The sequence below is a fragment of the Callorhinchus milii genome, unplaced genomic scaffold (assembly GCF_018977255.1).
Source record: "Callorhinchus milii isolate IMCB2004 unplaced genomic scaffold, IMCB_Cmil_1.0 Scaffold4, whole genome shotgun sequence".
NCBI lineage: Eukaryota > Metazoa > Chordata > Chondrichthyes > Chimaeriformes > Callorhinchidae > Callorhinchus > Callorhinchus milii.
The window spans coordinates 67,731,917-67,755,361 of NW_024704745.1; the positions used below are offsets into that span (position 1 = coordinate 67,731,917).

A 23,445-nucleotide genomic window follows, 5' to 3' on the forward strand; every position below is an offset into this window, starting at 1 on the left:
GACTTCAGACATGGCATTTAATCCATTAATACATATAGCCTTTTCCATCCCTTATTGCAAACGTACCTTAATATAAGTATTTGTGTACATTGCTTGATGGAATTTACGAAAGCCTCATCTTTATTTTCTGTACCTATAGACGTGCAATAACTTTCATTTTCTTAACTTAAATGCCAGAAACAAAAATAGTTGTGCAAGGCTGGCTTCAATATAAAAATATAAGATTTTGTCAGTGGGATCCAACACTGGGAACTTCTGCAATTCAACAGGAATAACAATTCTGTGGCTCACATTGAAATCTCCCCATTTACTTACCAGCATGAGTCTAATGAGTCTGAACTTGACATTCTAACCCCCTCCAGTAGACTTTGTTGAGAAGCAGATATAAGTGTGCAGACGTGGAATGACAAGCAGCATAAAAAGACATGGAGTCCTGTAGCTCAGTGGTTAGAGCACTCGCTTTGCAAGCGAGAGACCTGGGTTTGATTCTCGGCAGGGCGAAACCTTGGGCAAGTTTTCTTACTCCACACACCTGATAATAATCCCTCAAAAAAAAACAACAATAAATTGGTCATTTCAATCCACAACTGTTTGTGGGACACTGCTGTGCGCAATTGGCTGCTGCATTTCACCCACAAATATACAATCAATTCACTTTACCGTCTATTCTGTGAAGCGTTTTGAGACGTCGAGAAGACGTGAAAAGCGCTATATCAAATGCAAGGATTATTATTAAAATAGAGGTTCGCTGTTTGCCTAAAAGTTGGAACATGAAAGACAAATTAAAAGGAAATTTTACTTTTAATTATTTTTGCCGTCTGCAAATTATTGGCTTGGCTCTCGCTAACCTGCACTGAATACTCTGCAGAATTAAATAAGCAGGGTGCATCCCTCTCGGAGAAGCATTCATGAGAAATGGAAATTTCCATGTGTAGGTGGCAGACATATTTGGAACACTCATTTGGATACTCTTAAGCTTGGTGATAGGCTTCTGCACATGTCAGATACCCGCTGAATAAAACAAAATTGGATTAAAGTCCTGTAAATTTTAAAGAATACTGTATAAATCTGTAAAAATTGATTAAAATTCACTTGCAGATTATAACTATGTAATAATAATCCTTAGATTGACATCTCAAAGCACTTCACAGGATATACTGTAAATTGTAATGATTGTATTTTGTAATTGACCTCGGCAACCAATTTGTGCACAGCAGTGTCACACAAACTGCCATGCAATGAATGCCCATTTTTCTCTGGGGGATTGTTGGCCTGACATTAGGAGAATCTTGTCATGGAGTCCAGTATCAGTGTTAGAGCATTTGCTTTGCAAACAAGAGGACCTGGGTTCGATTCCCGGGCAGGGCAATACAGTGGGCAAGTTTCCTTGCTCCACATGCTTGTTCACCCAGCAGTAAGTAGGAACCCACTTGTTAGTCGAATGGTGGATTGTTTTTGTGGGGGTAATAATCCCTTGAAAAAAAAAATAATCCTTGGATTTGATATAGCGCCTTATCACCTCATCGAGACATCTCAAAGTGCTTCACAGGATATACTGTAAAGTGCAGTGACTGTATATTTTGGGGGCGAAACGCGACAGTCAATTACGCACAGCAGTTTTACGTCTATTTGTGGGACACTGCTGTCTGTGTGCAATTGGCTGCCACGTTTCGCCCATGAAATATACATTCAATTCACTTTACAGTATATTCTATGAAGCTCTCTGAGATGTCTCAAAGACATGATAAGTCGCTATATCAAATGCAAGGATTATTATTATTGACCTGGTCGATCACCAAAGTTTGACCTACTAGAAGACAGAGTTCAGCTCTTCTTGCCAGAACAAACCTGAGAAAGCAATATTAAGCAAGAAGAACAACCCAGAGCCCAATATAGGGCCTCAGGTTCACAAACTGAGATTGTTCTCTCCTCAGAGTTTCAAATTGGTAGCACTAGGACCATGAGAGGCAGCAACCATTTACCTGGCGAGGAGCAGGCTGCCTGCTTTGTTCCTTAAAGCATTCCTTAAATAGCCTACGGAGCACATTAAGGAATCTAGCAAATTTTACTCCATAATGGTCTTTGTAGAAAGTCAGCCTGGTAGCATAGTGGTAACATTGTGTGCTTTGCCTTCCAGAAGTCACAGTTTGTAGTTTTCTGACAATTAAATCTGACAGCTTCAAATCTGATGAGTTTTGTCATTTCTCTGTTGAGCAAATAAGCGGAATGTTCACTGGGCAGACAATTGGACTTAAGAGAAAGTGAAAAGCTAACATTCACTGCCCATAAGTCCTATGAGTAGTTGCCTGTCATATCGCAGAAGAGAAAGAATGGAATGGGTTAAGGCCATGAGAACAGTTCCTTCCGTATATCAACAACAGCAACTTGCATTTATATAGCGCCCTTCAGCATCTCGGAGCACTTAACAGTGGCCGAGTTTGACATGAGCCAGGGAGAGAGAGGAGGTGACTGTAAGCAAGGTCAGAGAGGAAGGTCTTCAGGTACAACCTGAAGATGGACAAGGAGGGCCCAAGGCAGAGGGATTAAGGCAGAAAGTTCCAGAGTCTCAGGCGATAGTGGCTAAAAGCACAGCCACCATGGAGTGTAGGGGTCGATGGATGTGCAGGAGGACGCAGCCACCTGGGCCAAGGGGGCTATAGAATAGTGGAGTGTTAGCCCCAGAGAGGAGAGTGGTGCCCGGACATGAAGTGACTTGTATGCGAGCTTGAGGATCTTGAAATCAATCCATTATCCTTATAGGTCTTAACAGGCATAATCATAATCAAGACCTACCCTGTTCCATTCTACCTCCTAAAGGAAATCTCTGCATTTTTTTTGTTCAGCCAGGTGTCTGACATGTACAGAAACCCATCACTAATGCTCAAGAGCATCCAAAGTGGACTGAGAGTTCTTCACATGCATGCCAACTATGCTTGTAAATTTCCCTGTCTGGAATGGTTAAGATATTAAACCAAGGTCCAGCTGCCTGTTCAGGTGGATGTTAATGATCTCACGGCATTATTCGAAAAATGAAAAGGTAGTTTCCTGGCCAACAATCCCCCAAATAAAATTGGTTCATTCACTTCATGGCCACTTGTGGGACTTTACTGTGCACAAAGGAGAGAGAGAAACAAACACACACACACCTGGGTATGAGAGATGTTAAAGGTCATAGTGAAAGATTGGACATGGGATTAAAATATCTGTTGTTTCGCCCACAAAACACACAGTCAAAACCACTTTGCAGTATATCCTGTGAAGTGCTTTGAGACATATCGGTGATGTGATAAGGCATTATATCAAAAGCAGGGATTATTATTATAAAATCTAATAAACTGGTGGAACAGGCCTCAGTTTGCTGAATGACCTTCTCCTATTCCTGTTTTCCTATGTTCCTGGTGTTCCTCTTGATCTTCTCTGTTTCAATGGAACCAAAGCAAAGTTACACTTATGGATATCCACCTGGCTCAATTGGTAGCTTTCTCACCACTTGGTCAGAAGGTGTGGGTTCAAACTTTAGAAACTTTGGAGTGGAGGCGATTAGGGGCATTTAAGATCATATTCTAGTCTTATATTCATTCCAGTGCACTGCTAAAAGAAATCTAAAAGAAATGGGAAAGGTCCCATGGCACTACTTGAAAGAGAACTGATTTTCTCCTGGTGTTGTGGGCAACAATCCCCCAGATAGAATTGGTCATTCACCAAGTGGTCATTGTGTACAAAACTGTGATCACCTACAAAATGCACAGTGACTACACTTTACAGTTGATCCTGCAAAGCACATTGAGTCGTCCTTCCAACATACAAGTTGCTGTATCAAATGCAAGGATTATCATTATAACAATATCCTCTCAATCCTCTCAAACAGAAAATGTGAAGCAAGTTGAGGTTTTAATGTAATTGGTGCAATATCAAAGCAAGGATTATTATCATAATTTGTGTTATTCTATGCTGTACCTGTTCCATACCTGTTCTGAGTCCCAGAATCATGGAAAGCCATCACTAATGAAACTATGAGGCTCTAAGAATTGAAGATAATTTTAGGGTTAATGTTCATCCCAGTCAACCATCACCAGATAAAAATCACCATTCGCAAATAATATGACTGATAAACAGCTACAGATTTTCCACATTTCTTAAAATAAATTTCAAAAGTAATATTAGACTAAAGTTTTTCTCACCATTCTGCTTGATCTTAAATTTAAAGACAAAATGGTCTTTTAGGCTAAGACTTGGTAGGATTTGGGGTGGTTTAAATGTTGCTTTAGTTCTTTTTTATAAATGGTGATTTTTATTTTGTAGGCATATGTGAAAAGTGCTATATTAAGTGTAATGATTATTATTATTTTTGTGATTTCTGACAAGTCTTTGCAGTCTCCCTCACAGTTTCGCTTGGGCATCTTTAAAATATATTTCTCTATTTTGTACGATAGTGTCAGGAAGTCAAAAAGATCAAATAGAGCTGAATGGGGGAACACCAACACAATGGGAGACTTTAAGTCCCATGTCTTTTTCATAAGTATTTCTATTTTCATATTTCTGAACATTTCCAAAAATTCAGATCACATCTTCAGACATTAAAGAATCCTAATGGGAAATCTCAATTCAAATATCAGTTTTAATGGGACACTAAGCTCCTTAAAGAGAGCTTGCCTATGTGTATTTCAAACAGCCTTAGGAAATAAACACAAGTTAGGTCATTAGCAACCCGCAAGAGCATTAATGATTATTTATTTCTTCTTGTAATCCACATGGATTATTGCTTTATCAATTTATGAGGGAGCGGCAAAGTTTTCCTTATGGGAGGGTAAACATTTCAGGATCCACTTCACTTACAAGCCAGATTTATTCTAATTCATTAATACTTACACTTAATGAAGTACTTTTAATATTTTCACAAGTAATCACAAAATCACAAGATTCGTTATCCTTCGGATCTTGTGATCTCGTTCCACATCACAGCATCAAGCTGCCTTTTAAATCAGTCCAGTGTCCTAGCCTCAACCACCGTCCTGTGCCAGTCATCAACTGTCCTCCAAGTAAAGAAAAGCATCCTTGTTTTTATCCTGAAATTGCCCTTCGCAACTCCAAACCTATGTCCCCCTGTCCTCCTGTCCTGATGCAATCCTACAGTATTGTTCCATGATTTCCTTTTTTTAATCCCATTTGGGACGTCCTGACGTGAAAGGCGCTATACAAATGTAATCTTGTTGTTGAAATCTTTTACATCTCTGTAAGTAACCCTCATAGTCACCTTCTCTCAAGACTGAAGAACCCTATTTGTTGTCTATTTGTTGCTCATAGTTCATTCTTCTGACACTGGGAATCATCCTCTGCACTGCCTCTAAGGCCAGGACAACTCCTTTATCTCGTGGTGACCAGAACTGTACGTGGTATTCTTAGTATGGTTTGACCAGAGCACTATGGGTTACCTTTAGTCGAATTCAGTGTTCGGAACTCATTGTCCTGCACTCAACCCTCAAAGTTTGCAAGCTTCTCCCACTCATGACATTGACTTCCATAGCATGATACCATCTCTTGACATAGACTATTGAAATATTCAGCACCAAAGTTAATCATCCAATCTAATATGTTACTGTTGTCTGTCTTTCGTAGTCCCCCTTTTATCAGCCCCACTTTCCCAATATCCTTAAATTTTCCATCAGTAGAGCAATCCCTTCAGAATACGGGAGCACAATAACCATCAACATTTAAATAAGTCCTTGTTTAGGACTTGAAATTTCTGAACAGTATGCTTTTAATACAGAGTTTTCACTATTAATAATATTTTCTAATAATTCTTGATAATCCTTATATTTGCAAATCAAGAGGATGTCTCAAAGTGGTTCAGATGATTTACTGAAAAGTGTAGTGACTGTGTATTTTGTTGGCAAATCATTTATATCAATTTGCCTGAAGGACACCAACAATCCTTTAACATACCCTGTTTTTTTTAATGTATTCCACTTTGGAGAATTATATTTCTAAAATTCTAGTTTACGCATTGCTTTTGTTTTGAACTCTAACCGATTTGCTTTCCTTTTGTTTCACAGGATTCCCCTTTGCTCGTGGATTCTTCCCAGAACGTGACCGTTAATGCACGTAACTCTAGTGGGCAGGTGACAGGCAGGTTAACGGTGGGTAAGTAATACATAGCTTTTCACTCTCTGACCTCCTCTGATTGAACGAACATTGCTATTCGAGAACTGAATCTTTCCAGCACTTACCAGCACCAGTTTGAGAGTATCCCTCAGAGAGGTCACAAGACAGGGAAATGGAAACTGTAGAAAATGGAAACTGGATCCGATGCTGGACAGATGTTCTTCTATGATTGGGATAAGATGTGTTAAGGATCCTGTGATTGGTTAAACCCTTGGACCAGTCAATGTCTCCAGTTATTGACTGACTGCATTGGTGAACTTTTCACAATGTAATGCTCGACTAGTCTTAATAAAAACATGAGTCGCAATTCTCATATCTGAGTAGGAAATTCTACTTCCAGAATTTATTCTGATTTCTTAGCATTTCAGAGTATACAGAATTTGGCAAATTGTTGTATTCAGTCTAAACTTTGAGCAGTCCTGCATTGTTGCGAGGAGCTATCCTTCGGATGAGTCATTAAACTGAAATCCCTTTTGCTCGTTGAGGTGGACGTTAAAGATCCTATGGCACCATTTGAAAAGAGGAGGAAATTTCTTCCGATGTCGTGGCTGACAATCCCCCAGATAAAATTGGTCATTCATTTCATGGCTGCTTTTAGACATTGGCCGCCACATTCATTCACAAAAAAACACTCACTAAACAACAACAACAATATGCATTTATATAGCGCCCTTCACACCTCTACCTCTCACATCATCTCCACTTCATCTAGCCCCTGCACCATCTTGTGTGGAGTTCCTCAGGGCTTTGTCCTTGATCCCCTTCTCTTCAATATCTATATGCTCCCTCTTGGTGGCATCATCCACAGACATGGGGTCAACTTCCACATGTGTGCGGATGACACCCAACTGTACCTCTCTGCCTCCACCCTCAACTCTAGCACCACTGTTGTGTTCTGACAGAATGAGAGCTAACTTTCTTCAGTTGAACTTCAGCAAGGTTGAGGCCCTCCTAATTGGCTCCCGTCAACATCTTCACACCTCGGGCACTGACAGCATCACCATCCAAGGATGCACACTCCACCTTCCTTACTAAGCCAGTCTGGGAACCTTGCCATCTTGTTTGACCCTCAACTATCCTTCCAATCCCACATCCGTGCCATGTTATCCCCCTACCTCTCCGACCTGTTATCCCCCTACCTACCTGCCCGTACCCTCCGTTCCTCTGGCTCCGGTCTGCTCCACATCCCCCGCCCCAACCGCCCTACCATCGGTGGCCGGGCCTTCAGCCTCTCGGCCCCTAGGCTCTGGAACTCTATCCCCCAGTGCCTTCGCCTTGCCTCCTCCCTTTCCTCCTTCAAGGCCGGTCTCAAGACCTTTCTCTTTGACCGTGCCTTCAGCTCCCCTCTCGACTCTCTACACCCTCCTCACTCCCTCCCTTCCCTCCCCTCACACTGACCATTTCCCCCTTGCTCGGGTCCTGACCCAACTGTACAGCGTCCTCCCGACGTGAAAGGCGCTCTATAAATGGAATCTTGTTGTTGTTGTCTTGTTGATGTCCCATTCTGCCTTCCCCCACCTCCACAATATTGGCCAGCTCCGCCATTGTCTCACACCGCAGTCCGCCAAGACCTTCATACATGCATTCATAACATCCAGGCTTGTCTACGCAAACTCCCTACTTGTCGGCCTCCCCAATCCTGCCTCCATAGGCTGCAGATCATCCAGAACTCTGCAGCCCATGTCCTCTCCCACACCAGGCTCCGCAACCCTATCACACACATCCTCGCCTGACTCCACTGGCTTCCCATCACACAGAGGATACAATTCATGATCCTGGTCCTCACCTTCAATGGCCTTGCTTCCCCCTACCTCTACAACCTTCTAACCCCCTACCAACCTGCCTGCTCAGCGGGCTCCAGCCTGCTTCACATTCCCAGCCTGCCCCACCATTGGCAGGCGGGCCTTCTGCCACTCTGCCCCCACCCTCTGGAACTGTTATGGAGTCCTGTAGCTCAGTGGTTCAAGCGAGAGACCTGGGTTTTGATTCCTGGCAGGTGAAACCTTGCGCAAGTTTCCTTACTCTACACGCCTGATAACAATCCCCCCCAAAAAATCAATAATAATTTGGTCACTCATCCACGACTGTTTGGGACACTGCTGTGCTCAATTGACTGCCGCGTTTCACCCACAAAATATACAGTCAATTCACTTTACAGTATATTCTGTGAAGTGCTTTGAGATGTCTAGAAGACGTGAAAAGCGCTATATCAAATGCAAGGATTATTATTATATTAACTCCATCCCGCTGTCCCTCTGCCTCGCCCCCTTCCTTGCCTCCTTCAAGGTCCATCTTAAGACTTTCCTCTTCGACCGTGCTTTCGATCTCCCTGCATCCCCCCTGCCCTCCACCCTCCCCAACCCCCAGCTCGTGTCCGAAACTCTATCCAGTGCCTTGGGAGGTCCTCCCGACGTGAAATGTAATTTTGTTGTATTATTACATAATAAATAGGAACAAAAGGGTAAAACCTTAAAACCTTGTACATTCAGGCTGTAAGGGCATCATAGAACAGTATGAGATTGCACATGTTACTGAGAGATGGTTCGTGTATATTCTTAACCAAATTGTGAGAGTGACATTGATCATCAATCTTGTGACCTGTGTAGTGGTATAAGCAATAGCACAGCTCAAACCATATAATGACTGTGATATGTGTATTTATGAGGAGCGGTTAATAACGATTCAGAAAGTAAGAGCATTGTGGTATCTGTAAATGTCACCTGAGTACGGAGTATAAATCAGAATCAAGTACCTGAGTAGTTGTAAACGTAAGTTCAGTTGACAAGTTCATCAGTGTTCTCGTTAAAATGTGCTTTTATTTACCCACCTTCACCCCTCATCTTCTGGCCTGTCACTCATGTGGCATTCTGCTGTGCTTAACGGTTCTGGCCACAGTATTCTGAGATGGAATAATGCACTTAGGAAGTCCTTTGAAACTCATTCGGAATTTGGGCAGTGGACTTGCATGACATTTGTTGTGGAATTTGTGCAGAGGCAAACAGCAAATCCTTATTTATTGCAGTCAGAGCTGCAGAGGTTTTGGAGAGAATAATGCAGTTGCTGTTTTACTTGAGCAACTCTGATGCCATCACAAGCCATGAGGGTGCAGCTTGGGTTATTTATACATTTCTAGATGTGTGGATGTGAGCCCTAAGGTCAACACCCAGCATTCATATTTTTAATAATTTATGGGCTTAATAAAATGGAAGGATACCTGATGATATTCGAAAGTCTTGTAATAATTGCATTCAGTTAAGTCTCACGAGAAGGAATTTTTCCTTGTTAACCCTGCAAGCCAAAGCTCAAATCGGTGAGATTGTCCTAGCTGGATAAGCAGAAGAAAGTTTGCCAGACAGTGCTCTCAATGACAAGCCATGTGTTTTAGCTGGTTAAACTCCAACAGGACCACAATTTACACTCTGGATCCACCAACCTTTGCTCTATACCAACCATCCTCCATCCATCCTTCAGATGAGACGTTAAGTCGAGGTCCAAGCTGCCTGTTCAGAGATTGCATGACACTTTTTGAAAAAAAAGTGAGTTTTTCTTGGTATCTTGGCCAACAAGCTCCCAAAATAAAATTGGTTATATGTTTCATGGTTGTTTGTGGGACATCATTGTTGGGCTGCCACGCAATTGAGCTGTATGTTCGCCTACAAGTACACAGTCACGCAGCAGTAAATCTTGTGAAACGCTTTGGGATATCCTCCTGACATGAAAGGTGCTATACCAAATGCAAGGATTATTATTATTATTGATACTCTCCAGAATTAAGTAAGCAGGATGTGTCCCTCTAGGAAGAGAGTGTGGATTCCATTCCAGATACAGGGAAATTTCCATGCGTAGGTGGCATAATCCTTGAGGTTTGATATATCGCCATTCACACCAGGAGGATGGCTCAAAGTGCTTTATAGGATTAAAGTTTAGTGACTGTGTATTTTGTATACGAACTCGACAGCCAATTTAACACATAGCAATGTCCCTTGAGAAGCATGTAGTGAATGACCAATTTTATATGGAGATAAGTCAGTGGGAGAAACTGCCTTCTCCTTATGAATAGTGCCATGGGATCTTTAATATCCATCCGGAAAGACAAATCGGACCTCGGTTTAAATTCTCATCTAAAAGACAGCACTGCCAACTATATAGCACTCCCTTGGAACTCTTCGTGGAGTCCTGTAGCTCAGTGGTTAGAGCACTCGCTTTGCAAGTGAGAGACCTGAGTTCAATTCCAGGCAGGTCAAGGCGAAACCTTGGGCAAGTTTCCTTACTCCACACGCCTAATAATAATCCCTCCAAAACCAAAAATAATAACAAATTGGTCATTTTCAATCTACGACTGTTTGTGGGACATTGCTGTGCGCAATTGGCTGCTGCGTTCGCCCACAAACATAGTCAATTCACTTTACAGTGTGTTCTGTAAAGCGCTTTGGGACGTCCTCCCGATGTGAAAAGCGCTATATCAAATGCAAGGATTATTATTATTATTGGAGTATCAGTCTTTGCTGTGATTTCAAAGCCCCAACATGGGGCTTGAACCCACCATCTCTTACTCAGAGGCGAGAGTGCTACCAACTGAACCAGGCTAAATCAGGCTCTCTATGGAGAGCCATAGTGATGCTGGTTTGCCTGCTTGATCTGAAGAGTTTTTAGAATCATACAACTTTACAGCTTTCAGTCCCAAACCAGATCAGAAATAATCATTTATCTAAAGCACCATGAAATATTGGAGCTAATGAGATTTTTATATTCAAGCATCTTCAGAATATTTGTTTTCTTGAAGCTGGGGAAAGTAGGTATGCATTATTTAAAGCACCATAATGTTTTTTTGTGTGTGTGTGGGCTTGCACAAAACACATTTTCTTTATGATCTAGACACTCAGCAAGACTCAACTGAGAAACATTAATTGATTTAACATTAAGATCACTTTAAGATTTTTTTTATTAAAGTCAAACTGATGCTCAACGTTCCAACTGAATCACCCCGTATCATGTATCACATTTTTCCCTCATATCTAGTCCATGAGATCTTTGACATCCACATGAGCAGGCAGACAGAACCTCGGTTTAACATCTTATCTAAAGGACACCACTTCTAACAATGCAAAGATCCCCCAGCACTGTCCTGGACTGTCAGCCTAGACTATGAATTTAAAGTCCAAAAGTGGGGCTTTTACCCACAACCTCTGACTCAGATGCAGGAGTGTTACACCTGACCTGATATCTGTCCATTTCGATTGCCTTGTTTTTTACAGGGGTGACTCAATTTAAGAGTCTACAACAAAACAACAACAAAAAAATGACATTTGTATAGCGCCTTTCACGATGGGAGGACATCTATCAGTTACAGCTACAAAATGGCATTTTTTTAAAGCTATTATTTCAGACGAACTAGGCATCAGACAAGTCAAAATTGCTCAGTCTCTGGCATTGTCATCCATTGACATTTGCATTGACAAGCAGCAGCAGTTTGTAAGTTGCCATGAGGCAGGTAGAAGTCAGGGGGAGGCAATAATAAATAATAATTATAACCCTTGCGTTTGATATAGCTTGCGTCTTAACACATCATCGAGACGTTTCAAATCCTTTATTCTGTTCTACAAAACATTTCCTCATAGAAAAATCTGAATCCGAACAACTTCAGAGGACAACCATTCTGAAGAATGTATATCACGTCTCTCGAGCTATTTCAGTCTGATAGAGACTTTAACCTTTAGAAGAAATTGTGAGCACTGAGCCCTGAATCATCAGCCGCAGAGGAGCTGAATTGCATTGCGCATGTATGGTAATAGTGACACGGTGAGCCAACAATGAAGAACTAATGTAAAAGAAAATGCAGGGCTTCTTATAAGCTATGCCATTCTATTGAAGTGATCTTTTTGTCACCACTTTTCCTCTCTAAATTGGGCCTCACAGGTTAACAAAGGGTTATAACCTTAAAATAATAGCCCGAGCTAATGGTCTGGAAAACCAAGCTCCCTTTCAAGTGTCAATTCATATCACTTCACTTCAACCGCACGCTGAGTGTCATGGAACTACAGTAAAAGTGCCTACACTGGTGAAACATTTGTGTATAATTGGTGCACTAGGTGGCAAGAGAGAAAACACCATTGTTTAGATCAGTTATGAATGATCCGTTGAAATGAGTTGCAACTGAAAACTATGCAAAATAAACAGAAATAACAATATGTTGTAAGAATAACGGTTATCAAATATTTTGATTATGAGCCAAATTATAAACGTAATAAAACTATATCATCCAATATTTTGGGGTTGACAAGCTGGAACCATCATTGCCTAAGTATTTGTCTCTTTGGGTTGATTTCCACTCATGCCTGGTATGTGGGTGAATAACTATTAGACAACGGAGCTAAAGATTTGGGATTTGGGTCTGACAGATCATGACGCAGGGGGTGGAGGAACAGATTAGTGTTAGCATTCTTACTTATAATAATAATAATCCTTGCAATTAATATAGCGGCATAGCAAATCACTGCAGAATTTCAGTATTTCACAAGACTTACTGTGTTGCATTTTGTGAGCCAAGAAGGATTGACCAGGAATTAACGGACATCGGTTTTGAATGAATATATCTCAAACAAAACTGGAGATTAGAAATGTATTGCTATAGATACGTGCATGTCATCTCAAAGTGCTTCACATGATTTACTGTAAAGTGTAGTGAATGTGTATTTTTATAGGTGAACGTGGCTGCCAAGTTGTGCATAACAATGTCTCACAAAGGGCCAAGACGTGAATGATCAATTTTATTCGGGGGTTGTTGGCCAATACACTGGGAGGATTTGGGGGCATGGATGAATGTTCTACTCCTTTTGCTTCTACCTCTCTTTACCTTTACCCTTCATTCCAGATCCACTGATGTTTTGTCCACTTTCCTGTCAGATATTAAGTCCTGGATGAGGCTCGACTTTCTGGAAAGCAGGCACTTTTTAGCACTTCATTCCAATATCTGCAGATCCACGAGAGATATGTATTAAAAGTGAACCCAAGCTCGATTAGGATCTTAATATATTATTATTATTAAGCTGTTGCCCACTTTTGCAAGAAAAGGAAGCATTTTAAAATGTGAAGATATAGTCAAGGCACTTTAGACAGATCGTGCTTGCGCGTAAGAGTATGTTTTCTGCCTCAGGGTGTAAGAAACTTGGCCTGCCAGATGCTTATAGGGGTTTGTTTGCTGCATTGCCAACTCCCCATTTTGCATCCATGTCTAGATGTGCTAAGTGGAGTGGAAAAACAGGAAACAAAAGTGTTCAAAACAGCATTAAATTAACAGCTGATGTGCTAACCCATACAATGAAAATGCTGTGAATGCAAGTTGTACTGATTTTGTTTCTTCACTAATGGGTTTTGAAGATTCACCAGCAAACTGAAGTTATAATTAAAATCTGGTATTGGGGGATGCCTATAAAGTGATAAATAAAATTATTAAATAATGCCTGCATTGGTTTGACTTCTGCTGTTTTGATTTTGCTGCTAGGATCAATAAGAAGAAACAATAATAAAGCCCTGTAAACATACATATGACTTTCAGTAACAGAGGAGCTCTCGTGGAATAGGGAAAGGCATTATACAATGTGAAAACAACACATAGCTCAGGAATGACATACTGCTGTGAGTCAAAATGGTCTGGAAGCAATGTATAAATATTTACTTCATGCATAATTCATTTAAATATTTTCAACGAGCAACAAGTGCTGTAGGTGTGAACTTGTCTCATTTGGCAGCATTTTTGCCTCTGGGTCAGAAGTAGGTCCTACCCCCCATGTTGAATTTCTATTGAAGACAACTTTTGTTACTCTTTGACCGTGCCTTCAGCTCCCCTCTCGACTCTCTACCCTCTCCTCGCTCCCTCCCTTCCCTCCCCTCACCCTGACCATCTCCCCCCTGCTCGGGTCCTGACCTAACTGTACAGTGCCTTGGGACGTCCTTCCGACGTGAAAGGCGCTCTATAAATGGAATCTTGTTGTTGTTGTTAGCACATTCAATGTTTTACATATGTTATAATTACACATTTCTTATTTGGAAATATTGTAAATTAAACCCCAGTATAAAACGTTCTTGTTTTAACTTGCCTCGGTGTGTTTTAATTTTAAACCATCAAAGGTCAGTGTTAAATTTACAATTTAAACAGGCTGACTTCTAGAAGTGCTCCAACATACTTGAACCCTGAGTGGAATGGAATAGAGTAGAATTGCCGATCAACTGACAAACAAGGATGACTCCAAACTTTTTTTCAAGATTTTCTTTTAACCACAGCTAAAACTGTGAAACTGGTCATTGCAAATTCTGCCTTGCCCACTTTCCGCTTCTTGTCCAGTTAGGACCACTCTACCCAATATGACTTTAGCTGACAGGGTTAACAGAAGCCGAGTGGGAAAAATTCCTAGTCCAAGTGATTACTCTGCCCTGCCAAATCCTGCCAACAAGCCAGACTGGCTGGTCTGCCATTCTACCTTGGAGTACAAATCATTTCACGCCCTGACACTTTCTTACCTCTTCAACCTGCTTACACCCCTCTCCACTACCTTCAGCTGGCTCTGCCCCCCTGCATGTCCCTATGTTCCACCATTGGTGGCTGTGCTTTCAGACACTACACCCCAAAACTATGGAACTCTCTGGCTCAAATCCCACCTTTGCCTCCTCCTTGCCCGTCTTCAAATAATAATAATAATAATAATCCTTGCATTTGATATAGCGCTTTTCACGTCGGGAGGACGTCCCAAAGCGCTTCACAGAACACACTGTAAAGTGAATTGAATGTATATTTGTGGGCGAACGCGGCAGCCAATTGCGCACAGCAATGTCCCACAAACAGTCGTAGATTGAAAATGACCAATTTATTATTGTTTTTGGTTTTGGAGGGATTATTATTAGGCGTGTGGAGTAAGGAAACTTGCCCAAGGTTTCGCCCTGCCTGGAATTGAACTCAGGTCTCACTTGCAAAGCGAGTGCTCTAACCACTGAGCTACAGGACTCCACAAATCACACCTGAAGACCTTCCTCTTCAACTGTGCCTACAGTCATGCTCCACTACTGTTAAGTCCTGCATGAAGGCTGCTATATAAATGCAAACTGCTGCTGTTGTTGTTGTTATCCTGCAGCCTTGCCTGGCTCAAGTACCAGACCTGGTGGCTTACAGGGAGAAAAACAGCAGTGCAGACCTATGGGCTGAATAGAGTATTTTTGTGAAACATTCTATGAATCTGTAATCCGGAGTAAATTGAAGGGCTGTTCAGACGTAGCATTTGTTGGACACTGCCTAATTGAAAAGTCGGCAGTAGTAATATTTTACCATCATAACTGCCACAAACCTATTTGGACTTGAGTAATGACAAGGACACGGCAGTAATAGCCAACCTTATGTGTCATAACACCGGGCTTTAGAATACGATCGCTGGCGGACCGAGCTTCCCAACTTCTGTTTAAAACGTGTCACAATGAGCAGACAAATGCATTGAGCTCTCACCTAGCTCTGAAAATAACCCAGTTGTTTCCTTTGGTGTTGGAACTGTATTTTTAAAGGTTTTCGTCATTTCTGCAGCCTTTTTTGAGGTAAGGCTGTTCCTTCGATATGTAATGGATGATGCGCAACATTAATGAAGCACATTGCAGGAGCGAGCACAGGTTTAACTGTGTCAGTGCACTCAAACCCTGAAGCAGCTTTCATAAAAAGTTAAGTGAATTAATAACATCATAAAAATCATTAGCTTCAACCGCTTATTCGCTGGTGTGAGAAATACAGTACATCCGTTCAAAAATTAATTTCCCCAAATAGCCTTTACTTTCTCAAAATTAAAAGTTTATTCCTTTCAGTTCCTATTGCTGAGGGAGATAAGGATTTGTATTGGTTTAATCAGTGTTCAGCAGGCTGGTGAAAGGTGGAGGAATAATATCACAGTAATTGGTGGGAGGATGAATTACAAAAGAAATTCAATTATTCCAAATGCTTTCAGTGATTCAGCATTTAATGACCACAGCAGACCAAAGAAATGCAGAATGACCTTTCCATATACTAATGAATTTTAAATACTAATGGGTTTGGGACTAAAATACTATATTTGATTCATTTGTTGTTATCTGCAGCTGTGATGACATTGTTCACAGCCCCAGTGCGCTGTTCATGACTCCCAGCAGAACCCAGCAGTGAGAGCACCAGATTGTGCCTTTAATGGCAAATGAGTTGTAAGAACACAAGAAAGGTTCACATGAAGGTGTCAGCCTAGCTTAGTTGCTAGGTATCAGACTGGCACAGTTATCAGCACTCTTGCCTCTGTGTCGGAAGATGATAGGTTCAGGTGTCACAGTGAGACTTAGAACTCATAGTCTTGACAGATATTCCAGCGTTGCATTTTCAGGAGTACTGTCTGCTTTTTGAGGTGGATGTTAAGGATTCCATGGCACTATTCGAAAAGGTATTGGGAGTTTCTCCCACTCTCCTGGCCAATATTCCTCCAAATAAAATCTTACTTGTTCACTTCATGCCTGTTTGATAGGACTTTGCTGTTCAAATTGCTGCGTTCGCTTGCAAATACACAGCGATTACACTTTATATTGAAATTCTGTGAAACGCTTTGAAATGTTTCAAGCATGTTGCAAATGCAATTATATTTATATTATAAGAAAACCCTTCTGTCCATTTGATCTCATTCCTCCTTTTACAGCATCAAGCTGTTTTTTTTAAATGAATCCGACATCCTGGCCTTACCACCCTACCAACCCGCCCGTTCCCTCTCAGCCGGCTCCAGCCTGCTCCACATCCCCCGACCCACCCGCCCCACCATTGGCGGGAGAGCCTTCAGCCACTCTGCCCCCAAGCTCTGGAATTCCATCCCCCAGTCACTCCGCCTCGCCCCCTCCTTAGCCTCCTTCAAGTCCCATCTCAAGAACCTCCTCTTCTACCATGCCACCAGCCACCCCCCTTCCCCTCTCCCCCCCCACTCCGACCCCAGCTCGGGTCTGAAATGCTGTACTCTGTCCAACACCTTGGGACGTCTTCCCGATGTGAAAGGCACTATACAAATGTATTGTTATTGTTGTTCTGGTAACCTTGTCGACTTGTTAGTTACCCTCTGGATAAAGAGATAAAGCGTGTGCAGAATTACAGGTACTGTCAAGAAACTAGGCTTCAACATTAAGGCTGTATTTAAGAACATGCCAAATTCTGGATGCTGAAATGCTAAGATTATAGAGTAAATGTAAACCCAGGCAGAATTTCTCCACCTATTTCCATGAATCATTTAGTCAGTAATAAGAGTGGGATACAAGCTGTAGATAATCACAAGAATAAGCCGGAGGTTAAAATAGTTTTTTTTATATACACTTTTAGAATGTGGAACGACTTATCACAAATCATTGTTGGAGCTGACTCCATAGCAGCATTTAAGAGGGAATTGGATACAAAAATAACTTGTGGAGTCCCATAGAGTAGTGGTTAGAGCACTCGCCTCGCAAGTGAGAGGACCTGGGTTTGATTCCCAGGCAGGGCAAAACCTTAGGCAAGTTTCCTTACTCCTCACACCTCTGTTTATCTAGCAGTAAATAGGTTGTTAGTCGATTGTTGGAACTTTTTGGTCATAATAATCCCTCAAAAAAAATTGATCACTCAATCCACGACTTTTTGTGGGGACACTGCTGCTGTATGAAATGCAACTAATAAAAATGTTTTTAAAAAAAACTTGCAGTTGAATTGCATCCTTCAAGCAGGTAGTGTTTCAGAGCATTGATACTTGAGGAAAAAATATTGGAGTGGGAAAAGCACAGGCTATTAGGGTGCAGTGGGGGAGACAGCACCAGCAGACAATCAGATGGATGACCTTTTTCAGTGATACAAGCATTCTATGATTGTCTTTGTACCATCGATCTACCTGACTACCTCACCAAATATTCATCCAGCTCTCTTTTTTAAGATATTAATTAAGATAACATCAATTGCTTCAACTGAGAGTCTATTCCAGATATCCATTGGTTACAGTGGCTTAGTCACACTAGTTTATAGTGAGTCTGTCGGTAATCCTCATGCCCACTTACAGCTGTGCAGAAATTGACAGTCGAGGCAGATAGTAATCGATGTGTGCAGTTAAGTGCAGAAGAAATTAGACACAGGACTTTTTTTTTCGTATGATTTCATAACTCTATAAACTGGTATGTGCAAGTGGATTACGAAAGATGATATCAAGGGTGTTTGCACGCCACTGCTGAGGAATTGCTGGGTTCCACATCCAGCAGTTTGAGGGGCTTGGCATCATGTACTAAAGCCATCCAAGGCTTTCCTTATGTTTCAAGCCTGCTTTGTTATTGCACCTTTTAATGAATTCCACTTCCGCTACCTTTTTGAGATCATTGATGCATCTGCAACATTCCTGTGCACTCTGCAGGAGTCTCGCTGTCTTTACGTAGAGCTGCTTAGAAAGCAACAACAACAAATTGCATTCATACTGCACCTTTGCATCCAAAATGGAGGTTGGAATGAAGAAGGGTGGAGGGAAAGGGGGTTGGGGGTGGAAGGATGCCAAAAGGCATGGTCAAAGAGAGGGTATTGAGATGGACTTTGAAAGACACAAGAGTGGGGGGGGGGTGGCAAAGTGAAGGGACTCCTAGATGGAGTCCCAAAGGTTGGGGGCAAAGAGGCTGAAGGCCCCCAACTGTCGATGGAAACGACAGCATGGGAACAGGCTGTACAGCCCAACCAGTTTATGCTGGTGTTTATACTCCAAATAAATCTCCACCCGTCCTAATCCACTCACTTATACCCTTCTCGTCACTTCTCCCTCATGTATGTTCTCCTTCGTTTAGCCCATTGTATATTTTACAGGCAAACACAACAGACAATTTGCACACAGCAATGTTACAATACATCACAAATTTACATTTAGAGCTTGGAGGATGTCCAAAGGACTGGTGGGTGGGGTGAAGGTGACCAAAGAGTACAGTCAAAGAGATATATCTTGAATAAGGTAAGGGAGGGAGCAGGTCAAAGGGACTCCAGTGAATGTTCCACAGAATGAAAGCCCACCCGCTGATGGTGGTGTGGGTAGGGTGGGGATATGAAGCAGGCTGAGCGAAACGAATGACGGATTTGTACGGTTCAAGAAGGTTGCTGAGGTAGATTGGGCAAGACTCTGGAGAGATTTAAATATCCCACAAACAGCCGTGAAGTGAATGATCATTTTTATCTGGGGGATTATAAGCTAGGACACCGTATGGTTGAAAAAATGTTTGTTGTGAAAACAGTAGCATAAATAGCTTGCAGAGGAAAAAGCACTTTGGGGTATAAAGTCTGTTGCTTCCAGGATCCCATGTACATGATAATGACTCGCAATACGTAACACCAGCAAATTATATTTATGTTTCATGTCGGGAGGACATCTCAAAGAGCTTTGACAACAACAACTACTTGCATTTCACACAATTGTCTGTGATCTCCAATTTGATTTTAAGTTAGAGCCATGTTCTCAGGAGTCAGACTCGCTCGTTTCCCTGTAGATAATTTACTATCAGCCTGAAATTGATCTCTGCTTAAGACTATTTGGCTTTAAAAGTTATGATCACATAGAATTGTGGAAAATTCTTGAAATCAGTCTTAATTTGAAACTCTGGGAAACAGGCTTCAAAATTAAGACTGAATTTAAGAATGTTCACAAATCTGCACAAACTTAAATTTTAAGGCAAAAAACTGTCACCAGGTAAAACTTTTTGCTTATGTTCTGAGCTGCTTTTCCAATGTGAGGTGATATCACGCTAACATTTTTGTGATGAGAGCATTTCCAACACCCATGTCACTGCCTATCAGTGCTGCAATGGGAAAGATTGAACCTCAGCTGTCAACCTGAACTATGAGCTCAAGTCCCAATTTAGGGTTTCAACCCACAATCTTCTGACCCAGAAACAATGAGTGCTACCAACTGAGCCAAAAGGGCACAGTTAAAACTGCCCTAACTGTCGAGCCTTGCAAGATTGAGTACATGTCAACATTTGTAAGTCTCATTGATGAGGTAGATGAGGTAGTCAACTATGAACAATGCCTCGGATCACTGTGCAGCTCCCTGTTTTGGAGGCAAAACGTATTTCTTAAGCAAGTTCCATTTCAGGAAGGTCAGTAATTCATTTTATTGACTGCTGAAGGACAAAAGTCTGAGTGAAACAAACAGGATTCAAACCCAGGACATAGTGGTCTCAAATCCTATGATTTCTCTTTAAGCGTAAATAATACAACATGAAAGCAAGAAGAACGCCATCTTTGAAGGATTGAGCCTGTTATGAGAAATGAATTGCTTTCCAAATCGACAGTTGTAACTAATAAAAGTATTGATGGAGTGTGTCTAGGAAAATAACTGGCAGCTTAGAATTCCCTAAGCAGCTTACGCTTTAAACCAGACACCTGCATATTAGAGCTTGCTTCTCTATCTCCTACTGTGTAGCCCCTGGATACGGTTATTAGACAAAGCACCATTGGCCTGAAATTCCACCCAGCCTTAGGCTGCAGTACATTTTCATCTTAAAATTTAAGGTCACTGCAGAATTGTGGAAAATTCTTCCATCTCCAATTTTTAAGCTTTGATTTCAAAGTCGCTCCTCTGCTCCTGCTCTTAAAAAAGACATCAGCTTCCAAATTAAACCTGAATTTCTTTTCACAATACTGCACTACCTTAAATTTTAAGATAAAATGCATTACGACTAAATGGAATTTCAGGCCTTAGGATTTTGTTTCCATAAGAAATTACAACTGTGTAAAATATTTCAAGAATATTCTTCATTTACCTCAAAAATAACTAGTTGCGTGTTAGCCTGGCTCAGATGGTAGCACTCTCGCCTCTGATCAGACATTTATGGGTTCAATCTCCATGTCATGACATGAAACTGATATAGTCTGGGCCAGTGACAGCCATGTCATGAAATGGCCCCTCCCGAACATTCGCACGCGTCTAGGTAGGTCCATGTTCGGTCAGTTGTGTGTTTCAAAGTTTTTCTTGTCAGAATATTTATTGATTTATGGCATAAAAATTGGCCACCACTGGTCGAGGCTGACAGTCCAATGAATGCAAGTGCAAGGGAGGATTGGAGTGGGGATTGGGCTAACATTGTTAGACAAGCAAAACCAAAGCCCCGTCTACAAAACCAAAACCCTGTTCAGTTGGACGTTAAAGTTCCCATGACATTGCTTGAAAAAAGATGGGAATTTCTTCTTGTGTCCAGGCCAACAATACCACAAAATAAAATTAGTCATTCACTTCATGGTTGTTTGTGGGACATGGTTGTGAGCAAATTGGCTGCCATGTTTGCCCACAAAAGAAGCAGTCACTCCACTTTACAGGATATCATGTGAAGCACTTTGAGACATCCTGACTTGAAAGGTGCTCTTATCAAATGAAAGTATTATTATCATAACTATGCTTATAATAATAATAATCCTTGCATTTGATATAGCGCTTTTCACGTCTTCTAGACGTCTCAAAGCCCTTCTCAGATTATGCTGTAAAGTGAATTGACTGTATTATTTGTGGGAGAAACGCGGCAGCCAATTGTGCACAGCAGTGTCCACAAACAGTCGTGGATTGAGAAACCAAATTTTTTTTTTTTTCTTGATGGATGTTTAAGTGAATTCAATCAACCCCTGCACGCTCTTCAAATCTACTTCATTTAAAATTCCACCTCTGCAAATATCAAATCTTTTAGTATATTGTTATTTAAACCAATATATCCTCCATTCCAATGTACTAAAGTATTCATCATGACAATGCTTTTCCATACACAAGATTGTATTGTAGGCAGTATAAAGAGGAATATGAAAAATGTATTTTCATATTTAAAGAACATATCCTTAAATCATCTATTGAAAAAAATACTTGCCAATTCTTGGGAAATAACTTACTTGAATCTTGTTTCTCAGTCAGATATTGGAATCTCACTAATGGGTTGAAACATTTTGGTTGAGAATAACCAATTACCCATTACTGCTAACCGCCCCGACTCCATCTATTGAATTGTTATTATTACTCTGCAAGTAAGGAAGTGTGGTGCAAATCATCCATTTCTAAATTCCAACACAGTCAATTGCCTGCTAATTGATTACAATAGAGCAGTATCTGCCTTCACCATCTGCTAGATTAATTCTGGCTGACTGGAAAATTGTCTTAAATACACTACCATTTGCCTCGCTACTGCTTTAAAGAGTTTCAATGAGTGGGAAAGTGTCTGATGTTCTCTGTTTTAATTTGCTGCTACCATTTGTTACCATTTGGTAAGGCTTTCTGTAACTCTGTATTAACCATGTGATGTTAAAGACTCCATGGCACTATTCAAAGGTTTTTCCTAATGGCCTGGCCAACAACCCCCCATTAAAATTGTCCATTGATTTTGTGTCTCTTTGTAGGCATTGCTGTGCACAAATTGGTGCCGTGCTCACGCACAAAAACACACAAATGCCTGTGAAGCGCATTGCAACATCCTCCGGACGTGAAAGATGCTATACCAAATGTAAAGATTATTATTTTATTATTATTAATGGACTCCCAGCTCATAAAGTCATTTAGCATGTCCTGAACATTCCAGAACAATACTCTAGGATCCCCCTATATCAGTGCATTTGTGGAGTCCTGTAGCTCAGTGGTTAGAGCACTCGCTTTGCAAGCGAGAGACCTGAGTTCAATTCCAGGCACAGGGCGAAACCTTGGGCAAGTTTCCTTATTCCACACACCTAATAATAATCCCTCCAAAACCAAAAACAATAATAAATTGGTCATTTTCAATCTACAACTGTTTGTGGGACATTTACAGTGTGTTCTGTGAAGCGCTTTGGGACGTCCTCCCGACGTGAAAAGCGCTATATCAAATGCAAGGATTAGTATTATTATTACTATTTACTGTATGTAGTACACAATGACATTGGTTTATAGTTGCAAAGGGCAATTTCAGCTATCAGGAAGTTTTTCTTCACTCATAGGGTAATTGATAACGGGAACAGGTTGCTAGGAAAGGCCATTTAAAAAGCAGCTTGATTCTGTAATGGGGGATGTAAGGTAGGTAAGTGTTTAGGATATCCTTCTGATGTGAAAACACTATATAAATGTAAATTTATATTGTCTTGTATTCTGAAAATGAGATCAAATGGGTCGAACTTTCTTCGTCCGAACTCACTTTGTGATCTTGTGAATTGAGTTTTAAGTGAAAACTTTTTAAATTATTTTAGGCCATGACCTAGCGAAGAAGTATGGAATCCAAGCCTGATTCAAGATGTTTCCAATCTTCACAAGGTTACTGTAC

The 23,445-nt window shown here is 41.1% G+C and overlaps 1 protein-coding gene across 4 annotated transcripts in view; it reads left to right on the forward strand.

Moving 5' to 3' along the window:
- sgcg (sarcoglycan, gamma) overlaps nt 1–23,445 on the forward strand; it is a 198,296-nt gene that overhangs the window by 118,930 nt on the left and 55,921 nt on the right. For all 4 annotated transcript variants that reach the window (XM_007900656.2, XM_007900655.2, XM_042334490.1 and 1 more), the window contains exon 4: nt 6,054–6,141. In XM_007900656.2, the coding sequence (XP_007898847.1) occupies nt 6,054–6,141 (88 nt within the window). The remainder of the gene's footprint in view (nt 1–6,053; nt 6,142–23,445) is intronic.